This window comes from Aphelocoma coerulescens, chromosome 12 (assembly GCF_041296385.1).
Source record: "Aphelocoma coerulescens isolate FSJ_1873_10779 chromosome 12, UR_Acoe_1.0, whole genome shotgun sequence".
In the NCBI taxonomy this organism is placed as follows: domain Eukaryota; kingdom Metazoa; phylum Chordata; class Aves; order Passeriformes; family Corvidae; genus Aphelocoma; species Aphelocoma coerulescens.
This window is the reverse complement of record NC_091026.1, coordinates 3948346-3966779: the sequence shown is the minus strand read 5'-3', so window position 1 is coordinate 3966779 and position 18434 is coordinate 3948346. Positions and strand designations below refer to the sequence as shown.

Sequence of the window (18434 nt, the reverse complement as noted above, 5' to 3'; positions counted from 1 at the left end):
TGCTTTCTCCTCCTTCCTCTCCATCCCATTCCTGGGGGACAGCTACTCACTTTGCCATAGTTGGTAGTAGTCACGTTCCACTTGCGCACCCTGTTGCCATCATAGGCATACGAATCTGGCGTGTCCCCAACGCCCTCCTGCGCCAAAGTATGAAAGAGGAGACTCAGACCACACCAGGCATAGAGGATTCCTCTCATTGCAAGAGAACCTTTTAGGGGGAGACCAGTAGACAGGGAGAGCAGCTGACAGCTCACGTGCTCTGCCTGGGAAAAATCCTCACGCTACGAATTAATCCAGAGGCTTGTGATTGTTGGTTCAGGGAAATACACCACTCCCCACTTATTTTTGGGCCAGAAGAAGAGTACTGGCATCTGACACTTCCCATTTCTATCAAAACAGACCCCTGGGATGCCCATCACCTCCCTTCTCACACATTCCAGAATGACAAGTTAGTGTAACACTGCAGCTGACATCCCTTTCCAGCACCAAACATCCCACCCAGATGAAACATCATTCCACCCTCTCCTGGACAAAAAAAGCCCTGTAACACCAGCTGCTGAGGGCCATCCCAAGGGACAGGCTGCCACCACTGCAGACACACCCACTTTTTGGGAAAGACACCAGCTGAAAGTCAACACTGCAGCAAGAGCACAGCAACACACCCGGCACAGGCTTTCACACTGTGCACCATTCTGTGGACACAGACCAGAGGGTGTTGTAAAGACTCTTAAAGCAGTAGGCCTGGCATTTCTAGTGTGTGTGTGGCATTTCTGGTGTGAATGCCAGCAGGGCACAGCACCAATGCAATGCTCCACACTGATCTAAAATCCCCCAGAGTGCTACCTCCTGATTAAATCTGCAGTTGAGAGTACACCAGCCAATCTGCATGAGTCCCTGGGAGGAGATGAGCACCTCGTAAATCCATTTCCCTGAAAGAAAAAGAGGTGTCACACAGTGAATTCCTGTCCCCTGGCTCGTTTTTAGAGAAGCTGAACCTGACACTCCTCCCACAGAAATACATGTGGCACACAAAGGAGGTTCAGGACATCCCCAGGATTCCCCTCCCACTTCTTTGCTCTGGCATCACACAATCCCCTCATCGTTCTCACTCCCTGGAAAAGCCAGTGAATGAACTGGGGAAGAGGGTGCTCAAGATCTGGAACATAGTCAAGATTTCCTGAGCTCTCTAGTTGTCTAACTCCCCATACACTCTTCCCAGGGTCTTTTCTCAAAGCAGCACTGGTATATCTCCTTACCTTTATACACACATGTTGTGGCCCTGATGGACCCAAAGTTACTGTGGCCAATCACCTGGACCAAGAAAAAAAAGATACTTTAACATCAGGCAAAAAGAGAGGCTTGTTCAGCCCTTCCCACTCCCTCTGTCCTAGCACTCAAAACCAAAGCAAAATGGAGAGTTATTCATAAGGACAGTATAGGGACAAGAAGGGACATCTTCCCCACCCCAGCACCTGTACTTTGAGCCAACTGGCCCCAGAGAATCATTCAGGTCCCTCCCACAGCTCATCTGTACTTGATACTCCCAGTGAAGCATCCAGCATGGCAGCAATACAAGGGCAACATGGTGACAGACAGGTTCCCAGTGAATTGGGACAAAAGTGTATACAAAAGTGATTATGGTATGGGAAAGATACATGAATGCTGGACAAGTTGGAAGAAAACTATAGATTCAAGGTGTCCAGACTAAAGGCCAGGATTGACAGGTAACATGCTGCCTAGAAACTGAACTGACTCTCGCCATCTTGGGACAGACCATGAAGAGGAAATGAAGGTAGAAACAAGGAATTCACAGACAAGCCAGTCCAATCCATTCTGTGGGTCAGTTCTAGGTACAGCCAAAGTAAACTACAGCAGCTGGTTAAAGGGAAAGGGGACACCAGGGCATCCTGATTTGTAAGAGGCTAAAAAACAGGCATAGATTAAAGAAGGAATCAGCACAAGAGCAGGGGATGTGTTTGCTCAGTGAAGGGGTGAAAGGAGTGCAGAAATGACTGAAGTAGGAAAGGGTTAAATTCCAGTGGATTCTTTCAGCTGACTTTTTGCATGAGGAACATCAGCTAAGGAGCAAGCAGGTAATTAGTGGAAACAAAGGAGAAAGGAAAAGCTCAGGTTTAGCCTCTTTCTAGCCTTTTAAGAGACCAGAAGGAAGGAAGAGGCAGTCTGCTGGAGGGAGGGACAGGAAAGCTGGCTGCTTAGCCAAGTGAGCCCCTGGGCCAGGGTAATCCTTTCACTTCCTCACAGCCCCACTCAGAGCTTGCTGAGACTTAGTGGTTCTGCTACACCTTTTCCCAGGAGAGCTCACTTCCTCCAAGATCCTGCAGCTTTCGGGGCAGACTCCGTTTACACGCTACAAAGCCATTGACAGGGATCTGTTACAAAGAACAAACCAAGAAGCCCCAAGTCCTTTTAGTCCCTCAAGACCATTTTCTACTGTGTCCAGCAACACACTCACCCCAAGCAAGTCATCATCGACCAGCAGGAGTCCCTCAAAGCCACTCGTGTGGTCCAGCACCACAGTGGAGGGACCGAGCCGGCCCTCTGCTACCTGATCTGAAACAAGGGTTGCAGAAAACCTGTTAGGGAGAGTTGTGCAGGATTTAACAGTTCAGCTGCTGAGTGCTTCCAGCCAGACTGCGACAGCACCTGGATTCTGCTACAGGAGGGGAAGATTAAGGTAGTGCTGCCTATGTTAGAGCATGAGAACCTCAGAAAAGGAGAGAGATTGAAAAGAAAGTCTTCACAGCAATTCAGCTATGCAGCATTCAGGACACATTAAGTTTTCCACATCACCTGAAAATGTTACTTTGACAAAACTCAAAGGCTAAACTCTGTGCCAAGTGTTTGGCTAACATGTCACGCTTTGATTGCAGCCAGCAAGAAAAAAATCGCCTTTCTAGGAGGGGAGCCAGGTTGTATCTTGCCACATCCTCATTCATTCAGCAAAACAATGCTAGTAAGAACACAGGGAACAGCCTGAGGCCCAAAGTGGAGACCAGCATGTCAAAATTGTCAACAAGCCTTTGCATCTCCCACTGACGACAGCAGTGCACACTCCTGGTCAAAGCAATGGCTCTGCATATAATTATCAGTCAAACACCGCCACCATTTGCCCCCAGACTCCTTTTCCAGACATTTTAGCCTGGAAATATGCCTCCATCTGCAAACAGACCTGCTGCAGGGCTGGCTGATGAGCCCCTCACAGGCAGGATTTAAAGGCACAATAAATTAGAGCACAGAGGGGCAGAACAGTGCTCACTCAGGAAAATGCCTTTCGTGATACAACTTGTCCTTCCCAATTAAACAGCACAAGCAAGAAGCACAAATTGGACAGGCAGTATCTCCTACCTCTACTTTCTTCAGAGCCATTCTCCTCTGCCAGCAATCGCTCAAGGTGCTCCTGCAGGTTCTGGAACGTCAGGTGCTTCCTGGGGAATAAACACAGAAGAGCTCTTCAAAAACTGTGTCTCCAGTTTTTAAAGAGTTGCAGCCCAGACATGTGTCCTGCACTGAGACATGACCCGGGAAGTTCTGACAATCTGTTTCATGTCATGAATCTAAAGAATTTGCTGCCCCTCGTGCTGGGGCAATGAATGAAGGAAGGACCAAACACAGCAAGAACAAGCCAAGTAGATAACTAAGAATCTTACAGTCTTCAGTCTGCTCAGCAGTGTCTTGTGGCAGTAAGAAAACTGTAGTACAAGGCAACAAGAAACCAGCTGTACTACCAACAACTATGGACCTTGACTTTGCTGCAGTCAGCATCATACAAACATGGCATAAGTCAGGATTATTTTTTTCCCTGAAGTATTTTGCAGTACAAAAAAAGAGGGAGGACCACAGCAGCAGCTGTAGCAGTTCAGACAAAGTTCAGGCTAGTCCAGCATCCTCTCTCTGTGACAACAGCTAAAACTACTTTGTTTTCATACTGAAATGCACCCCCTTTGGGCCACTGCTCTAGAGAACTTACTGCCCTTCCTTAGTTCTCTCCTTTCAAGGTTAGTTCACTTAGCTGATCCTTCCACAAGAGCCTCCTTTTACTGTGAGAATCACTAGTTGTTCCTAGCCCTGCTTCCCATTTCCAAAGTCATCTGGGAAACAACTTCTCACTTCTCCAGGACTAGGGATTTCCCTAAGACTGGTGACAGACGTGAAAGCCTGATGGATATGAAGATGCACAGAAGTGAAATCAAAGAATCAGTTTTGGCTGGCATAAGAAGGGTGGCTTCAGCAAAGCTGCTTAATCAGCACTGGCATGGAGGAGGAGTTCTGGAAGGAGGGTGGAAGAGCATGAGACAGGCAGAGAGATATCTGCAGTGAGCTCCTCTATGAAGAATTCAGGCCTCTGAAGGGAAGATGTCATACCATAAAAGTTACTCTCATATGGCAAATGTTATTTCCAAGACCTCTTTGATTGCTACTGGGCTTTCTACCAAGTAGCCACATCCTGGGGAAAAGAGTGGAAGGCAGGAAAAAAGAGAGAGAGAGCAGTCCAACAAACTATCAGTTCTGTGCATTCAAGTCATTAATCACCAGACAAAGAAATCAGAAATATTGAAAACCAAAATGCTCAGGCAGATGGACTGTTCCAAGGCTTGCTGGCAGGAGAGCTTGTGGTAAAGTAACATGACCCACTTTGCCTCCCCCGCACCATCACCCCGGCTCACCAAGAGCCAGAGGGCCAAGAACTATTAATAGCAGCTCTGAGCTCACGTTGGAGCTGGCAGTCCTAAGTATAGCCCATGGAATGTGACCCCAGCCACGCTGCAGCACTGCCAACCAGCAGGAGCCACAGCCCTGCCTTGCTCTGCCACACTCCTACCTGCCCTGAACCTGTCTGACTTGCCTCTGGCAAAAGAGATGCAAGAGGAATTCTTCTCATCCAACACTACAAGTTTCTGGGATACAAGGTGAAGGGGAACTGAAAATAAATAGGAAAAAAGCAGTCACTAAATAGGAATTTTGTGGGGTTTGTCCTTTGGTGACTCTTAACAAAAGTACCAGCAGTTCCACAGCCTGAAAAATGTATGGTATTGCATGGATCACTAACAGTCTTGCCTTTAGGTTACAGGGCACTAACAACCTATTTTTAATTCCTGTCCCTGAAACCTGTGCATTTTGCACTTCCTTACAAGCAAAGGGGGAACAGGAACATCAGATGAATGCCTACTTATTTCAAAAATATGGCCTAGTGATGTAGATGGGATTTTTCGTGCAAAAAAGAATCCTTCCTCGCAAGCCCTGCAGTTTGAAAAAGCCATTAAAAGAGCAGACCTCAGAGTTGCTTCTGTAACATGGAGCTGCTGTGCTTTTAACAAAGATCACTGTGTGGCACTAAAAGATCTTTCCTTTCACACAGTGCTGTTTATCTGAGGTGGCATCGCTTGCCACCTGGGCAGTGAGAAGTTTGATACCTGTAAGCAGCTGCAGGCTGGTTCCCATCAGCACTGGTAAAGACTCGATGCAGATAATCATTCAGCAGCCTGCTGTTCACGATCCCTTGGGAAAAACAGAAAGGAAGTAAGATTAGGGAGTCCGGGGTAAACTCAAACACTAATTTCAGTTTTAAGCGAGAAACTGGTAACTATGGGTAAATTATGTTCATGTTTGCTGATCAACACAGGGGTAAATGCAGCTTCAAGCAGTCATTCATCACTTCACTAGCAGAATCAGAGTCCAGCACTATTGGGTGCATCTCTTTCCAATTTGAGCTGCTCTGCCATAGCAACTGGGAGCCTATAAATTGCACTACACAGGTGGAAGTACATCCTCAGGAATCCTGCTGTGCTATTTCTTGATAAAGGAACTCCAAAAGCTGAAAGTAGAAATCCAATTTTATTAAAAAAAAAAAAAAATCTTACCACTAAAGCAATTCCCGATGTCCTGTTCCTATTCAGGATATCTCTTAACTGCACTAAAAGATGATGAGATGGAAAGGCTGCAGGTGCAGTTCACCTTGTGTAACCCAGAACCCTCTTTAAGGATGTGTGCCTCACCTTCTCTGAACAACTCCTAGTGTCACACTGATGCAGCATTCCTTGTTTCTGAGTGCAACAGTGCCCTCAAATGCCAGATTTGTGGTCTCATAAGCACACTTGTGCTGGATTGGTGGCTCCAAGAAAAAAAACCAGACTGCCTGTCAGGTAATAGAATTTCCCAGAAAAGGATTGAGAATTTGAGAATTTGACAAGCTGTTCATCCTGGAAGAAGTCCCTAAATCAGATGAGTCTCAAATAAGATGGCAGGCAGGCAACACAACATTCTCCAGCCTTATGAGGCAGGGCTGTCTGCTGAAGAAAAGGCTCTATGACATGAGTTCCTGGAGTCCTTAGTACTGCAGGGATGTCCCATCCAAAATTTTATCTCACTTTGAGGATTTACTCAGTTTCAGCCCCCCTACACCTCACACTACCAATGTAATTGCAACTGGAAGGCAGCTAATCTCAAGCAAGGCAAGGGATGCTCCCTGGATCCACAGTGCTCCTGTTTCCACATGGCATGTACAGGCCCCTACCTGTGACCTTGGACTTCTCTGGCTCAGTGCTCAGCCTGTAATTCTTCCTTGAGAAAGCAGTCCCAGCACCTCTCGACGTCATTCTTCACAGGCACCACTTCCAGAGCGGACATAAGATAGGCAGATGCCTAGAACAAAATCTTCTGGGGAGGATGCTGCCTTTAGACTTCTCACTTTCTTGGAGGTTGGTTTACCTGAACTAAACAACAGGGATAAGCCAAAAAATATCCAGAGTCCTTGCATGTCCGAATGACATTACACAAGAGCCCCAAACCAACTAACTGCCAACCCTGCTCTCAGTCCCACTCTTGTCCAACAGCTCAAAAACCTTCCTAAAGCAGATGAGCCATTAAGCCACACTCCAGACAGCCACACAAACCCTACTCCAAACAAAGGCATGGGCACAACCAAGCCAGAAACACAGGCAACCTCCACACCAAGCCTGGGCCAGAAGCATTGAGCCAGCACAGGGCAGCAGCCACCACCACTGCCAAATACCCCTGAAACTGGGAACAGCGTCACACTGCTGCTCATGTCCTGACAAAACACTTCTGCCTTTCTCTCCCGCTCTGTATTCTTTAGGACAGCAACATGTGCCCGGTTAATCTTCTGTTTGACAGGTATTTAGATTATTCCACTATCCAAAACAAAGAGAGTGGAACAAGGAATGAGACAAATGCAGATGGACTGGACTACAATAGAATATCACTGACTACAAAGGGAAAGACCCAGCTGTCGGAGTCACGGGGACAAAGGCAGACACAGGTAATAGTATGCAATGGTGTTTACAAGTGAAAATCTACCATGAGACCACAGACTCAGGAGCCTTCCTAGTATCACTAGAATGCTATCAGAGCTGACATGTGCTAGGACAAAAAGAAGACATTCACGTGGCTGGTTTCATCCAGCTTACAAATGTTACCTTATACCCCTCTCCTGCTTCCAACTACCCCAATAGCCAACCATCACTAGAAGACTCTCCCTGGGAATCCATCTGTCAAAGCACTTCGTGACACACAGAGCAACAGGAAGATGCAACAGGAGCAAAGGGTGCAGGAATTAAATGCTTGTTGGCAATCTCATACAGAGCAGAAACTAAGGTGAACCCAAGAAAAGTTAGTGACTCCAGAAGAAAGGAGTACCAAGTGACGGAAGTGCCACAGCAACTCCAGATTACCTGAGCTTCAGCTAGACTTGGGAAAGGGTTTCCTAAAGCCCCTTTCATCAGGACCACCCCAGCACCCAGCAGCAGAGCAGCGCTGCCCAGCCACCCTCCTGCAGCACTGCTGAGCATAATAGCGGGAACAAAGCAAAAACCAGCCTGGATCAAAGGCCCTGAATGACCTGCATCAAGAACTCAAACCAAGAGATAAAACAATAAACAGAAACACATCGTTTACCACCAAAGCAGAGCAGACAGCACAATGTGTACTATCCTAAAAGTACTCGAAACATTACATGATTTCACCTCTGTCAGGACAAGTTAAAAACAGTGAGAGCAGTCAGGAGTGCCCACAGCTCATCAGAAGAGCAGCCAGCCTGGTTATCAGCGCTGCTGAAAGCAGCCTGAATGTCCAAAGCAGAGCACGGAGCACTGCCACACTTGCACCATATGAGATGCACTGCTGCAGTGCCAGGGTGGTCGCTCAGCTGGAGCAGATGCTGCTTTCAACAGGTCAGAGAAAGGGCAGAGCAGGGGGACACACATCTGCCCCCGATTCACATAAGCAAAGATGTCCTGCTCTGAGCCTGGCCCCGGGCTGAACTCCCTTCTCTTGGCAAAGGCAAACAGCTTCCAGCAGCAGGGCAGAACACACAACGCAGGAGAAGCCAGATCTGAAGTGGAGGCCACTGGAGGCAGGCAAGGAGGCCGAGAAGCCAGGCCGGGCAGCACAACTTTGTCTGGCAGCTGCCGGCCAAGCCCTGAGACTCGCAGCAGGCAAAGCGAAACAGCACAGCCCGGCACGGATCACAAAACTGCCCTGCCTTCATCCCCCCAGGCGTGGGTCCCCGTGACACCCCAGCCTGCCGGCACCCCCAACCCACAACCACCGGGCAGCACTGCCGTGCTCACACCCAGCACCCGGCCCCAAAGCTGGGCTCACCCCGCAGCCGAGGCGGGCAGCGCGCCCCGAGCCCAGCGGCGCCCCATAACCCAGAGACCCCCGTACACCGGGCGGCACTGCCCGCAGCCACAGACACCCCCAAGCCCGGAAGGACCCTCCGTGCCCACCAACACCCCAAACCCGAGAACCCCCTACACCTGCCTACAGCCCGGCAGGCGCGGCAGCCGCCCCCCGATCGGGCGCCTCCCGCACCGCCGGACGACGCTCCCCGGGCCGGCCGCGCCCCGAGCCCCCCGCGGCCCCGGGGGAGCCCCCGCGCTGCCGGCACCGGGCCCCGCGGCCGCCGCACTCACCGCCGGCCCGGCCGCGCCGCCGCCGCCGCCGCTACGGCGGCCCGCGAGGGCCATGGCGGGCGGGCGGGACGCGTTGCCGGGAGACGGGCGGGACCCTCTCCGCGCTCGGGCAGGGCCGCGCCGCGCTCGGGGTAAGGACAACGGGTAGAGATCCCCCGGTGCTTGTGTGAACTTCTCTCGAGGAAACCGAGCAGCGTCGGGGCCGGCGAGGCGCGGAGCTCTCGGCCGCGCAGCTGGGCAAGCGGCCAAGGCCAGCCCGCACGAGGGACGCCAGGGCAGGTGCTGCCGACCCCCAGGGAGACAACGACCCTCTGGCCCAGAGCCCGAACGCTGCCCTTGGAGAGAGGAGGAGGAGAGGAGGAGGAGGGGGAAGCCGACACACGAGTGTGGAGCCTCCCAGTGCATTTTACTGTGCCGCTGGAGTGGGATCAGGGCCAGCACAGGGGGATGGAGCACAGCAGGTCCTGCGGTGGTGCCCAGGCTGGCTGTGGGGATTCTGGGTCCAACGCTGCAAGTGGGAGCGGTCCTGGATCCACATGGGTCTAGGGGTTCTGGACTGGAGCATCTGACACTTGAACCATAGAAGCATAGAGCCACAGAATGATTTAGGCTGTAAGGAACCTGGAAGATAATCTAATTCCACCCCCCTGCCATGGGCAGGGACACCTCGCACTGGACCAGGTTGCTCCAAGCCCCATCCAGTCTGGCCTTGAACAGTTCCAGGGATGGGGCAGCCACAGCCTCTCGGGGCAACCTGTGCCAGAGCCTCAGCACCCCCACAGCTTACTGATACCCAACTCCAGCTGCCCCAGCACCACCAGCCAGGCACCATCAGGGTCCTCTTGTGTCTGCCCAGACCCAGAAAGTGTCAGACGCTCCAGCAGCCCTGGGCCCGTGTGGATCCAAGAGCGCTCCCGCCTGCAGCGTTGGGCCCAGAATCCCCGCAGCCAGCCCAGGTGCCGCCGCAGGAGCTGCTGTGCACCGTCCCCCAGGGATGGCCCCGATCCCACTCCAGCGGCACAATGAAGTGCACTGGGAGGCTCTCTCAGGCCTGACAAAAGGGCCACAGGACCCTTACCCTGGCTTGCTGGGAACAGAATGCTCGATGTCCTGAAGTTTGACCTTGTGCGGCTTCTCCTGGCTGTGTAAAGCCAGGCCTCTTACAGCAGAAATGTAAAGCTTTCTGCCCGAGAAACGATAACTTTGCAGTCCTTCACTCTCCTGAGGCACGGGGAAATCACACCAGCACACAACTCAGTCACTCTTTCCATCTTAACACCAGACACTGGCACACGGTGGAGCTGCAGACTCGCTGAACAATTCGCTTCTGGGAAACAATAGAAGTTTTCCACTTCTGCCTCTGTTGACTTGTGGGCAAATATGACAACAATCTACTTGGTACAGTTCTTGAGCTCACATAGAACCTTCAGGTCAGGTATGGAAAACAATCCATAATTCACACATGCTTTTGGTTCTAGCATTGGTGGACCTCAAGGAGCAGCCTTTTCCTAGAAACCACCTTGGGAAAGCTCTTAAACTTGGGAAATCTCCCTAGTCACAAGTCTGGGCCTTTTAGCTATAAAGGTGCGCCTTTGGCTCTCTGCGAAGCACCGGCCGTATCGCCCTTTTTGCTGTTGTCTCCTAACTGTCCCTTTTCTTCAACTTTCCTTCACATTTTACAAAGAGCGAAGCTCGTTTTGCCAGCTCCGCGGTTGGGGAGGCATCACCGGTGATGCCTCTGTGGTTGAGGTCGCATCACAAATAGTCCCTCCGGCGGAGGTGTTTTGCTTCTCCTTCCAGAGGAGCAGCAGAAGCGGTCGCTGCCAGGGGAACGGGGCAGGCGAGGGAGGGAGGGGGGTAGGAGGTGGGAATCCTCTCGGAGGCCGATTCCTCCAGGAGCGGGGGAGCAAAGGCGGAGGCTGCTGCCGGAGCCGCCCAGGGGACGAGCTGTGCCGGCCGGTGCCAGAGCCCGGCGTGGAGCCCGGGCACGGCTCCGCAGCAGCCACGGCCACAGGACTCCGAGCTGCCCGCGGGCCCAAAGCCGGGTTCGATGGAGCCGCGGCAGAGAACGCAGCGCGGGCGATGCTTCCAGGGCTCCCAGCCCTTCTCGTTCTTGTCTGCCCTTTGCTCCTTTCCTTGGGTCTCGGACAGCTTTAAAATTCTTATCCCCTTAGACTCTATGTTTCCCACCCAGCATGAAGCGTACTTGCTTTCTTCTGCGTTAACGAGTTCTTTTGAATTTACAAATCCTTGCAAAGCCTGACAGACCCAGACTTCAAGAGCCACGTCTGGGCCAGAAGACACGGTCGGATCTTATTTCCTTCTCGGCCCAACCGAACATACAAAATGGATCATTTTGACTTTGCTCATTTCCTTTTGTTATAAATGTACTGTGATGTTGGCTTTTTGCATGTTCCATAATTGTTATGAATGGGTTCTGATGTTGTTTTTTTTCATGTTCTTTAATGCGAGAAAAGCTTTGCCTGGGTTCTGTAATGTAACGCTGTAGAATGGCTGCAGTTGGGGCGGTCAGTTTGGGAAGGATGGGGGCTCTTCACATTCTGATAGGATTTCCCAGGAAAAAAAAATAACAAAAAAAAAAAAAAAAAACGAAACCAGAGGGAATGGAGCCAAGGAAAAAGATAAGACTGATGATACTCAGCAACTTAAAAGAATTAATGAATGCTGCATGATGGTGATGAATAAAAATAAGCGCTGTGCTTTTAAAGCGGATCTTTTGGCTGTAAAGGTGCCCCTTTGTCTCTCTGCCGAAGCACCCGGCCGTAGCGGCCTTTCTGCTGCTCTCTCCTGATTTTATTAAACTTTTATTAAACTGTCCCTTTTCTTCAACTTTCCTTCAAATTCTACGAAGTGCAGCTCGTTTTCGCAGCTGCGCGTGCGCGGATCCTTGCGCATGCGCAGATGGCCGGGGGCGCGGTGGTCAGTGCGCATGCGCGGGCAGGGACGCATCACCCATGATGCCTCCGCGGGCGGGGCCGCATCACAAATAGTCCCTCCCGGCGGATCACTCCGCGTCGGGACGCATCACCGGTGATCCCTCCGCGGGGCAGGACCGCATCACAAATAGTCCCTCCCGGCGGATCACTCCGCCTGCGCATGCGCACAACCGCCGATCCCTCCGCGGCCGGGCCGCAGCCCCGCTGATCCCTCTGTTCTAAACGGTACCGTGATGTTGGCTTTTCGCACGTTCCATTATTGTTATGAATGCGTTCTGATGTTGTTTTTTTTCATGTTCTTTAATGTGAGAAAAGCTTTGCCTGGGTTCTGTAATGTAACGCTGTAGAATGGCTGCAGTTGGGGCGGTCAGTTTGGGAAGGATGCGGGGGCTCTTCACGTTCCTGGAAAATCCTATCAGAAGTAAAGAACCCGAAACCAGACGGAATGGAGCCAAGGAAAAAGATAAGACTGATAAGTGGATACTCAGCAACTCCAAAGAATTAATGAATGCTGCATGATGGTGATGAATAAAAATAAGCGCTGTGCTTTTAAAGGCGATCTTTTGGCTGTCAAGGTGCGCCTTTGTCTCTCTGCCGAAGCACCCGGCCGTAGCGGCCTTTCTGCTGCTGTCTCCTTTTATTAAATTTTCCTTCAAATTTTACAGAGTGACCCTTGTTTTTCACAATTTGGGCCGTACCGGGATAAAGCCTCAGCTCTGGGATCTCCGGGAGCCCCGAGCGGGGCGGCCCCGCCCGCCTCTGGCGGCCTCGCTTTGTGTTCGCAGCGGGGTCCGGGGGGTTCACAGCCAAACACCCGGCGGGCAAGAGAGGAGACAATAAAGCAAAAAGAAAGGAAAGAAAAGGCTCCCTAAGATACCGCGGTAATTAAACATGTAAAATCTTGTGCACGAAGACTCCGAGAAAGGTATTTTTTCTTTGCTCTTTTTGGGGGGATAAGGGGATGAAAGTGTGCGCATGAGGCGCGCGCTGGTGACCCCAGAGCTGCGCAGCGAGTGCGGAGCCCCTGAGGCTGCGGCTCTGCTGTGCCGCGAGGGAAGCAGTCGGGTAAAGAGGCGAAGGCAAAGATAAAAGGAGTGAGAGAAGCCCCCGGTTTAACTGGGACTGGGTTTCAGGGGAGGGATTGGACTCCTTGAAGGAGGGGAGTCAAGAATTTCCTAGTATTGGATCCGAGAAATTTAGGGTTTAAGACTGCCGCATTGAGGGTTCAAAAATTCAAGACATCCGGGCTTAATTCTGCTAAATGGAGGGTTAGTTCTGAGACATTTGGGTTTTGAGGCTGCTGAGGACAAAGGCTGGAAATGGGTTGGAAGGAGATTTTTGTGCTCAGGACAGAGGTCTGTGACTGCAAACAAGGACATGTTTTTCACCGCGTGGGTAGGTCTCAGGAAGAGCAGAAGTAAATAGAAAACATGTTTTTGTCAGGAAGAGAGCTGTGGCAGGCAGACAAGGAATGCTGATGTGGCAGGAAGCAGAGAGGTCTGAGAGTGTTCCATTGTGAGCTTGAATTGTAGCTTGCTTGCTCTTGTGAGTGCATGGTGGTGACTCCAGGGTTCTATAGGATATGTATGGTATGGTGGTGGTAGTACCTAAGATAGGCTATAGGCAAATGTAAAGGTGTTGTGTATGGTGCTTGTTGGTTGTTATGTCTTGGGATACTCAGCAAAGAAAAGTGTACAATGCTCTCTTGAACAGAAAGGTTCAGTTCTGCCTACAAGCTGTGGCTGACAGCTGTGGGGCTGGCCCTGGATACCCCCTCCCTGAAATGCTGTGACTTGGCCTATGCAATAAACAGCTTTCAAGAGAGCTGCCTGAAGTCCAGACATCCTTCATGAACCCTTTTCCTATCGTTTGGGTTACCCTTTTTGAACACCCAACATGAAACTGCTACCTATGAATTAGGGGAATGAGTGTTACAGAATTTGTCAACACAATTGCAAGGACCCTTGAAGATTTGCAGTTCCAAGGGATAATCCCTCAAACCACTCCTTTAGACTTTAAAATCCGTAACATCCATCCAGGGGAGTGGGTGTTAGTACAAACATGGAAAGAGCAATCTTTAGCTGCACAAGGGGAAGAAAGGTCCTGTTCAGGTGCTGCTGACGGCTGAGGCAGCGATCCGGGCCAAGGAGCCAGGGTGGATCCACGGCAGCGGAATCAAAGGGCCCGTGCAGGAACCTGAGGAGGGGACTATGGACTAGAACATCTAAGCCTGGGGATACCAAGGTAACTCTTAAAAGGGAACTGGGGGGTAATGCACTGGGAAAACCCAAATGATTCAAGAGAGACACCAAGAATCACACCTGATTGGGAAATAAGGCCAAACTTATAGCAGTGGTTTCAAGTGTTGCCTGGACAAGTCCTGAGACCCCTCTGATACCCTCCTTGGGGAGGAATCCTTCCACTCCAAACAGGAGGATCAGGACTATTTTGGGCTGAGGGTTCTCATATTCTGGCCTTAGCCTGTGATTTATTCAAAAAGGAGGAGCAATTGCTACCTCCAACAGTGCCATACCACATACCCTGTCTAATTCATCCCAGTACTGGACATGCTAGCTGGGTTAAATGTAAATGTCTAGACTGATAAAATATTGCTATTGTAGTTCACAGAAACAACACTCTCACTGCATGAAGTGTCGAACGCCAAATGTATTCCCCATCCAGGTAGAGCAAAGAACAGCTGCAATAGTAACCCTGCTTTGTGGATGGGAATTCCTAGTGCCTGGTGAATGGGAGACACCTGAGGAACAGTGGGAAGCTACAATTAAGAAGTGTCAAAAGCAATTTGCCTGGAAATTAGCAAAGAGGAAGTGACGAGGAAATAGAGGCAAGGCCGAATGCCCACTGTAGCTGCCACCAAGAAGATCACGTACCCTGCTGTGGGCAGCAGCCCCATAGGCACGGGGGTAGAGGTATCAGCCATATGGGACCTCTGTTATTCCTTTATCTGTCACTCCTCTTTTGTCTCTGCCCTCTGGGGATACCGACACAGCCACGCCGTGGGTGTTACCCAAAGCTGGACATGGAAAACACGCAGGTTCCTTTTTCATTGCACGTACCCATGTCAGCAGTCACAATCCATCCAAAGTAGGAAACTGTATGCAAAATGGGAAAAAGCACTGGATTGTAGAAAAGCTAGGAAGGAGTTGGGAGCAGGTTGGGAAGTAAATGTCCAAAAGGAGAAAGATGGGTTTGTTTCACATCTATTGTTGGGAATAAAGTCTCAAGCTTAGTAAAAGAACAACTAGTAAATAAAGAGGCAAAACCAGCACAACAATCTGACTCTGTATTGACCCCAATTCAAGACATGTATGAGAAACTCAAACCAATTAAAAAAATGAAATCTCAAAATTGAGAAAAAAAATCTGTGGAATTAGGGCAAAGGATAGGTAAGGAGCTGAATGTAACCCACTGCTGGGTCTGTGGAGGGCCTCTGATGGCAGAGGAATGGCCATGGAAAGGCAGGAGCTGGAGCCCAATAGAACCCCTGAAGCGGAATCGGACGAGGATAAGGGGAGAAAACAGCCCAGCAGGGTGGGCACTGAGTTCACAGGGATAGCAGAGGAGTGTCTCTGGCGGAGCGGGAACAATTTCCTCAGCGGAGTAGGAAATAGTCCCTGTGAGAGAAAGAAAGTCAGTAATGGAACTTTTACATGGTGGGTCCCTGAGAAACCAGCTCTGTGTTGGACTCAGGAAAAAACAAAAGCAAAGAATCGTAAGCACAATACTAATGCCGGATCGGCCGGAGGGACCCGCGGTGATGCGGCCCCGCCCGCGGAGGGATCAGCCGCAGGGATCCGCCGAAGGGACTATTTGTGATGCGATCCCAACCGCGGAGGGATCAGCGCTGATGCCGCCCCAGCCGCGGGGCTGGCAAAACGAGCTTCGCTCTTTGTAAAATTTGAAAGAAAATTTAATAAAAGGGACAATTAGGAGACAGCAGCAGAAAGGCCGCTACGGCAGAGAGACAAAGGCGCACCTTTACAGCCAAAAGATCCGCTTTAAAAGTACAGCGCTTATTTTTATTCATCACCATCATGCAGCATTCATTAATTCTTTGGAGTTGCTGAGTATCATCTTATCAGTCTTATCTTTTTCCTTGGCTCCATTCCCTCTGGTTTCGGGTTCTTTACTTCTGATAGGATTTTCCAGGAACGTGAAGAGCCCCCGCATCCTTCCCAAACTGACCGCCCCAACTGCAGCCATTCTACAGCGTTACATTACAGAACCCAGGCAAAGCTTTTCTCACATTAAAGAACATGAAAAAAACAACATCAGAACCCATTCATAACAATAATGGAACGTGCGAAAAGCCAACATCACGGTACCGTTTAGAACAGAGGGATCAGCGGGGCTGCGGTCCGGCCGCGGAGGGATCGGCGGTTGTGCGCATGCGCAGGCGGAGTGATCCGCCGGGAGGGACTATTTGTGATGCGGTCCTGCCCCGCGGAGGGATCACCGGTGATGCGTCCCGACGCGGAGTGATCCGCCGGGAGGGACTATTTGTGATGCGGTCCTGCCCGCGGAGGCATCATGGGTGATGCGTCCCTGCCCGCGCATGCGCACTGACCACCCGGCCGTCTACGCATGCGCACTGATCACCGCGACCCCGGCCATCTGCGCGTGCGCACGCGCAGCTGCGAAAACGAGCTGCACTTCGTAGAATTTGAAGGAAAGTTGAAGAAAAGGGACAGTTTAATAAAAGTTTAATAAAATCAGGAGAGAGCAGCAGAAAGGCCGCTACGGCCGGGTGCTTCGGCAGAGAGACAAAGGCGCACCTTGACAGCCAAAAGATCGGCTTTAAAAGTACAGCGCTTATTTTTATTCATCACCATCATGCAGCATTCATTAATTCTTTGGAGTTGCTGAGTATCCACTTATCAGTCTTATCTTTTTCCTTGGCTCCATTCCGTCTGGTTTCGGGTTCTTTACTTCTGATAAAATTTTCCAGGAATGTGAAGAGCCCCCGCATGCTTCCCAAACTGACCGCCCCAACTGCAGCCATTCTACAGCGTTACATTACAGAACCCAGGCAAAGCTTTTCTCACATTAAAGAACATGAAAAAAAACAACATCAGAACGCATTCATAACAATAATGGAACGTGCGAAAAGCCAACATCACGGTACCGTTTAGAACAGAGGGATCAGCGGGGCTGCGGTCCGGCCGCAGAGGGATCGGCGGTTGTGCGCATGCGCAGGCGGAGTGATCCGCCGGGAGGGACTATTTGTGATGCGGTCCTGCCCCGCGGAGGGATCACCGGTGATGCGTCCCGACGCGGAGTGATCCGCCGGGAGGGACTATTTGTGATGCGGCCCCGCCCGCGGAGGCATCATGGGTGATGCGTCCCCGCCCGCGCATGCGCACTGACCACCGCGCCCCCGGCCATCTGCGCATGCGCAAGGATCCGCGCACGCGCAGCTGCGAAAACGAGCTGCACTTCGTAGAATTTGAAGGAAAGTTGAAGAAAAGGGACAGTTTAATAAAAGTTTAATAAAATCAGGAGAGAGCAGCAAAAAGTCCGCTACGGCCGGGTGCTTCGGCAGAGAGACAAAGGGGCACCTTTACAGCCAAAAGATCGGCTTTAAAAGCACAGCGCTTATTTTTATTCATCACCATCATGCAGCATTCATTAATTCTTTTAAGTTGCTGAGTATCCACTTATCAGTCTTATCTTTTTCCTTGGCTCCATTCCCTCTGCTTTCGGGGTTTTTTTTTTGTTTGTTATTTTTTTTTCCTGGGAAATCTTATCAGAATGTGAAGAGCCCCCATCCTTCCCAAACTGACCGCCCCAACTGCAGCCATTCTACAGCGTTACATTACAGAACCCAGGCAAAGCTTTTCTCGCATTAAAGAACATGAAAAAAAACAACATCAGAACCCATTCATAACAATTATGGAACACGCAAAAAGCCAACATCACAGTACATTTATAACAAAAGGAAATGAGCAAAGTCAAAATGATCCATTTTGTATGTTCGGTTGGGCCGAGAAGGAAATAAGATCCGACCGTGTCTTCTGGCCCAGACGTGGCTCTTGAAGTCTGGGTCTGTCAGGCTTTGCAAGGATTTGTAAATTCAAAAGAACTCGTTAACGCAGAAGAAAGCAAGTATGCTTCATGCTGGGTGGAAAACATAGAGTCTAAGGGGATAAGAATTTTAAAGCTGTCCGAGACCCAAGGAAAGGAGCAAAGGGCAGACAAGAACGAGAAGGGCTGGGAGCCCTGGAAGCATCGCCCGCGCTGCGTTCTCTGCCGCGGCTCCATCGAACCCGGCTTTGGGCCCGCCGGCAGCTCGGAGTCCTGTGGCCGTGGCTGCTGCGGAGCCGTGCCCGGGCTCCACGCCGGGCTCTGGCACCGGCCGGCACAGCTCGTCCCCTGGGCGGCTCCGGCAGCAGCCTCCGCCTTTGCTCCCCCGCTCCTGGAGGAATCGGCCTCCGAGAGGATTCCCACCTCCTACCCCCCTCCCTCCCTCGCCTGCCCCGTTCCCCTGGCAGCGACCGCTTCTGCT

At 50.9% G+C, this 18434-nt stretch overlaps 1 protein-coding gene across 4 annotated transcripts in view; it reads right to left on the bottom strand.

Annotated features, from left to right (window-relative positions):
- The window catches only part of RNF123 (ring finger protein 123), a 48195-nt gene extending 39001 nt beyond the window's left edge, over positions 1 to 9194 (bottom strand). Inside the window, exons 1-8 of one of the 4 annotated variants that reach the window (XM_069027425.1) lie at positions 8952 to 9194; positions 6533 to 6731; positions 5433 to 5517; positions 3367 to 3446; positions 2474 to 2571; positions 1257 to 1311; positions 844 to 929; positions 51 to 137 (exon numbers count right to left, since the gene is read on the bottom strand). In XM_069027425.1, the coding sequence (XP_068883526.1) occupies positions 51 to 137; positions 844 to 929; positions 1257 to 1311; positions 2474 to 2571; positions 3367 to 3446; positions 5433 to 5517; positions 6533 to 6614 (573 nt within the window). In that variant the 5' untranslated portion in view covers positions 6615 to 6731; positions 8952 to 9194. Of the gene's footprint in view, positions 1 to 50; positions 138 to 843; positions 930 to 1256; positions 1312 to 2473; positions 2572 to 3366; positions 3447 to 5432; positions 5518 to 6532; positions 8493 to 8795; positions 8930 to 8951 lie in introns of those variants that run through there. The other 3 variants (XM_069027422.1, XM_069027424.1, XM_069027423.1) reach the window with 3 other exon arrangements.
- Between the last annotated feature and the right edge of the window lie 9240 nt (positions 9195 to 18434).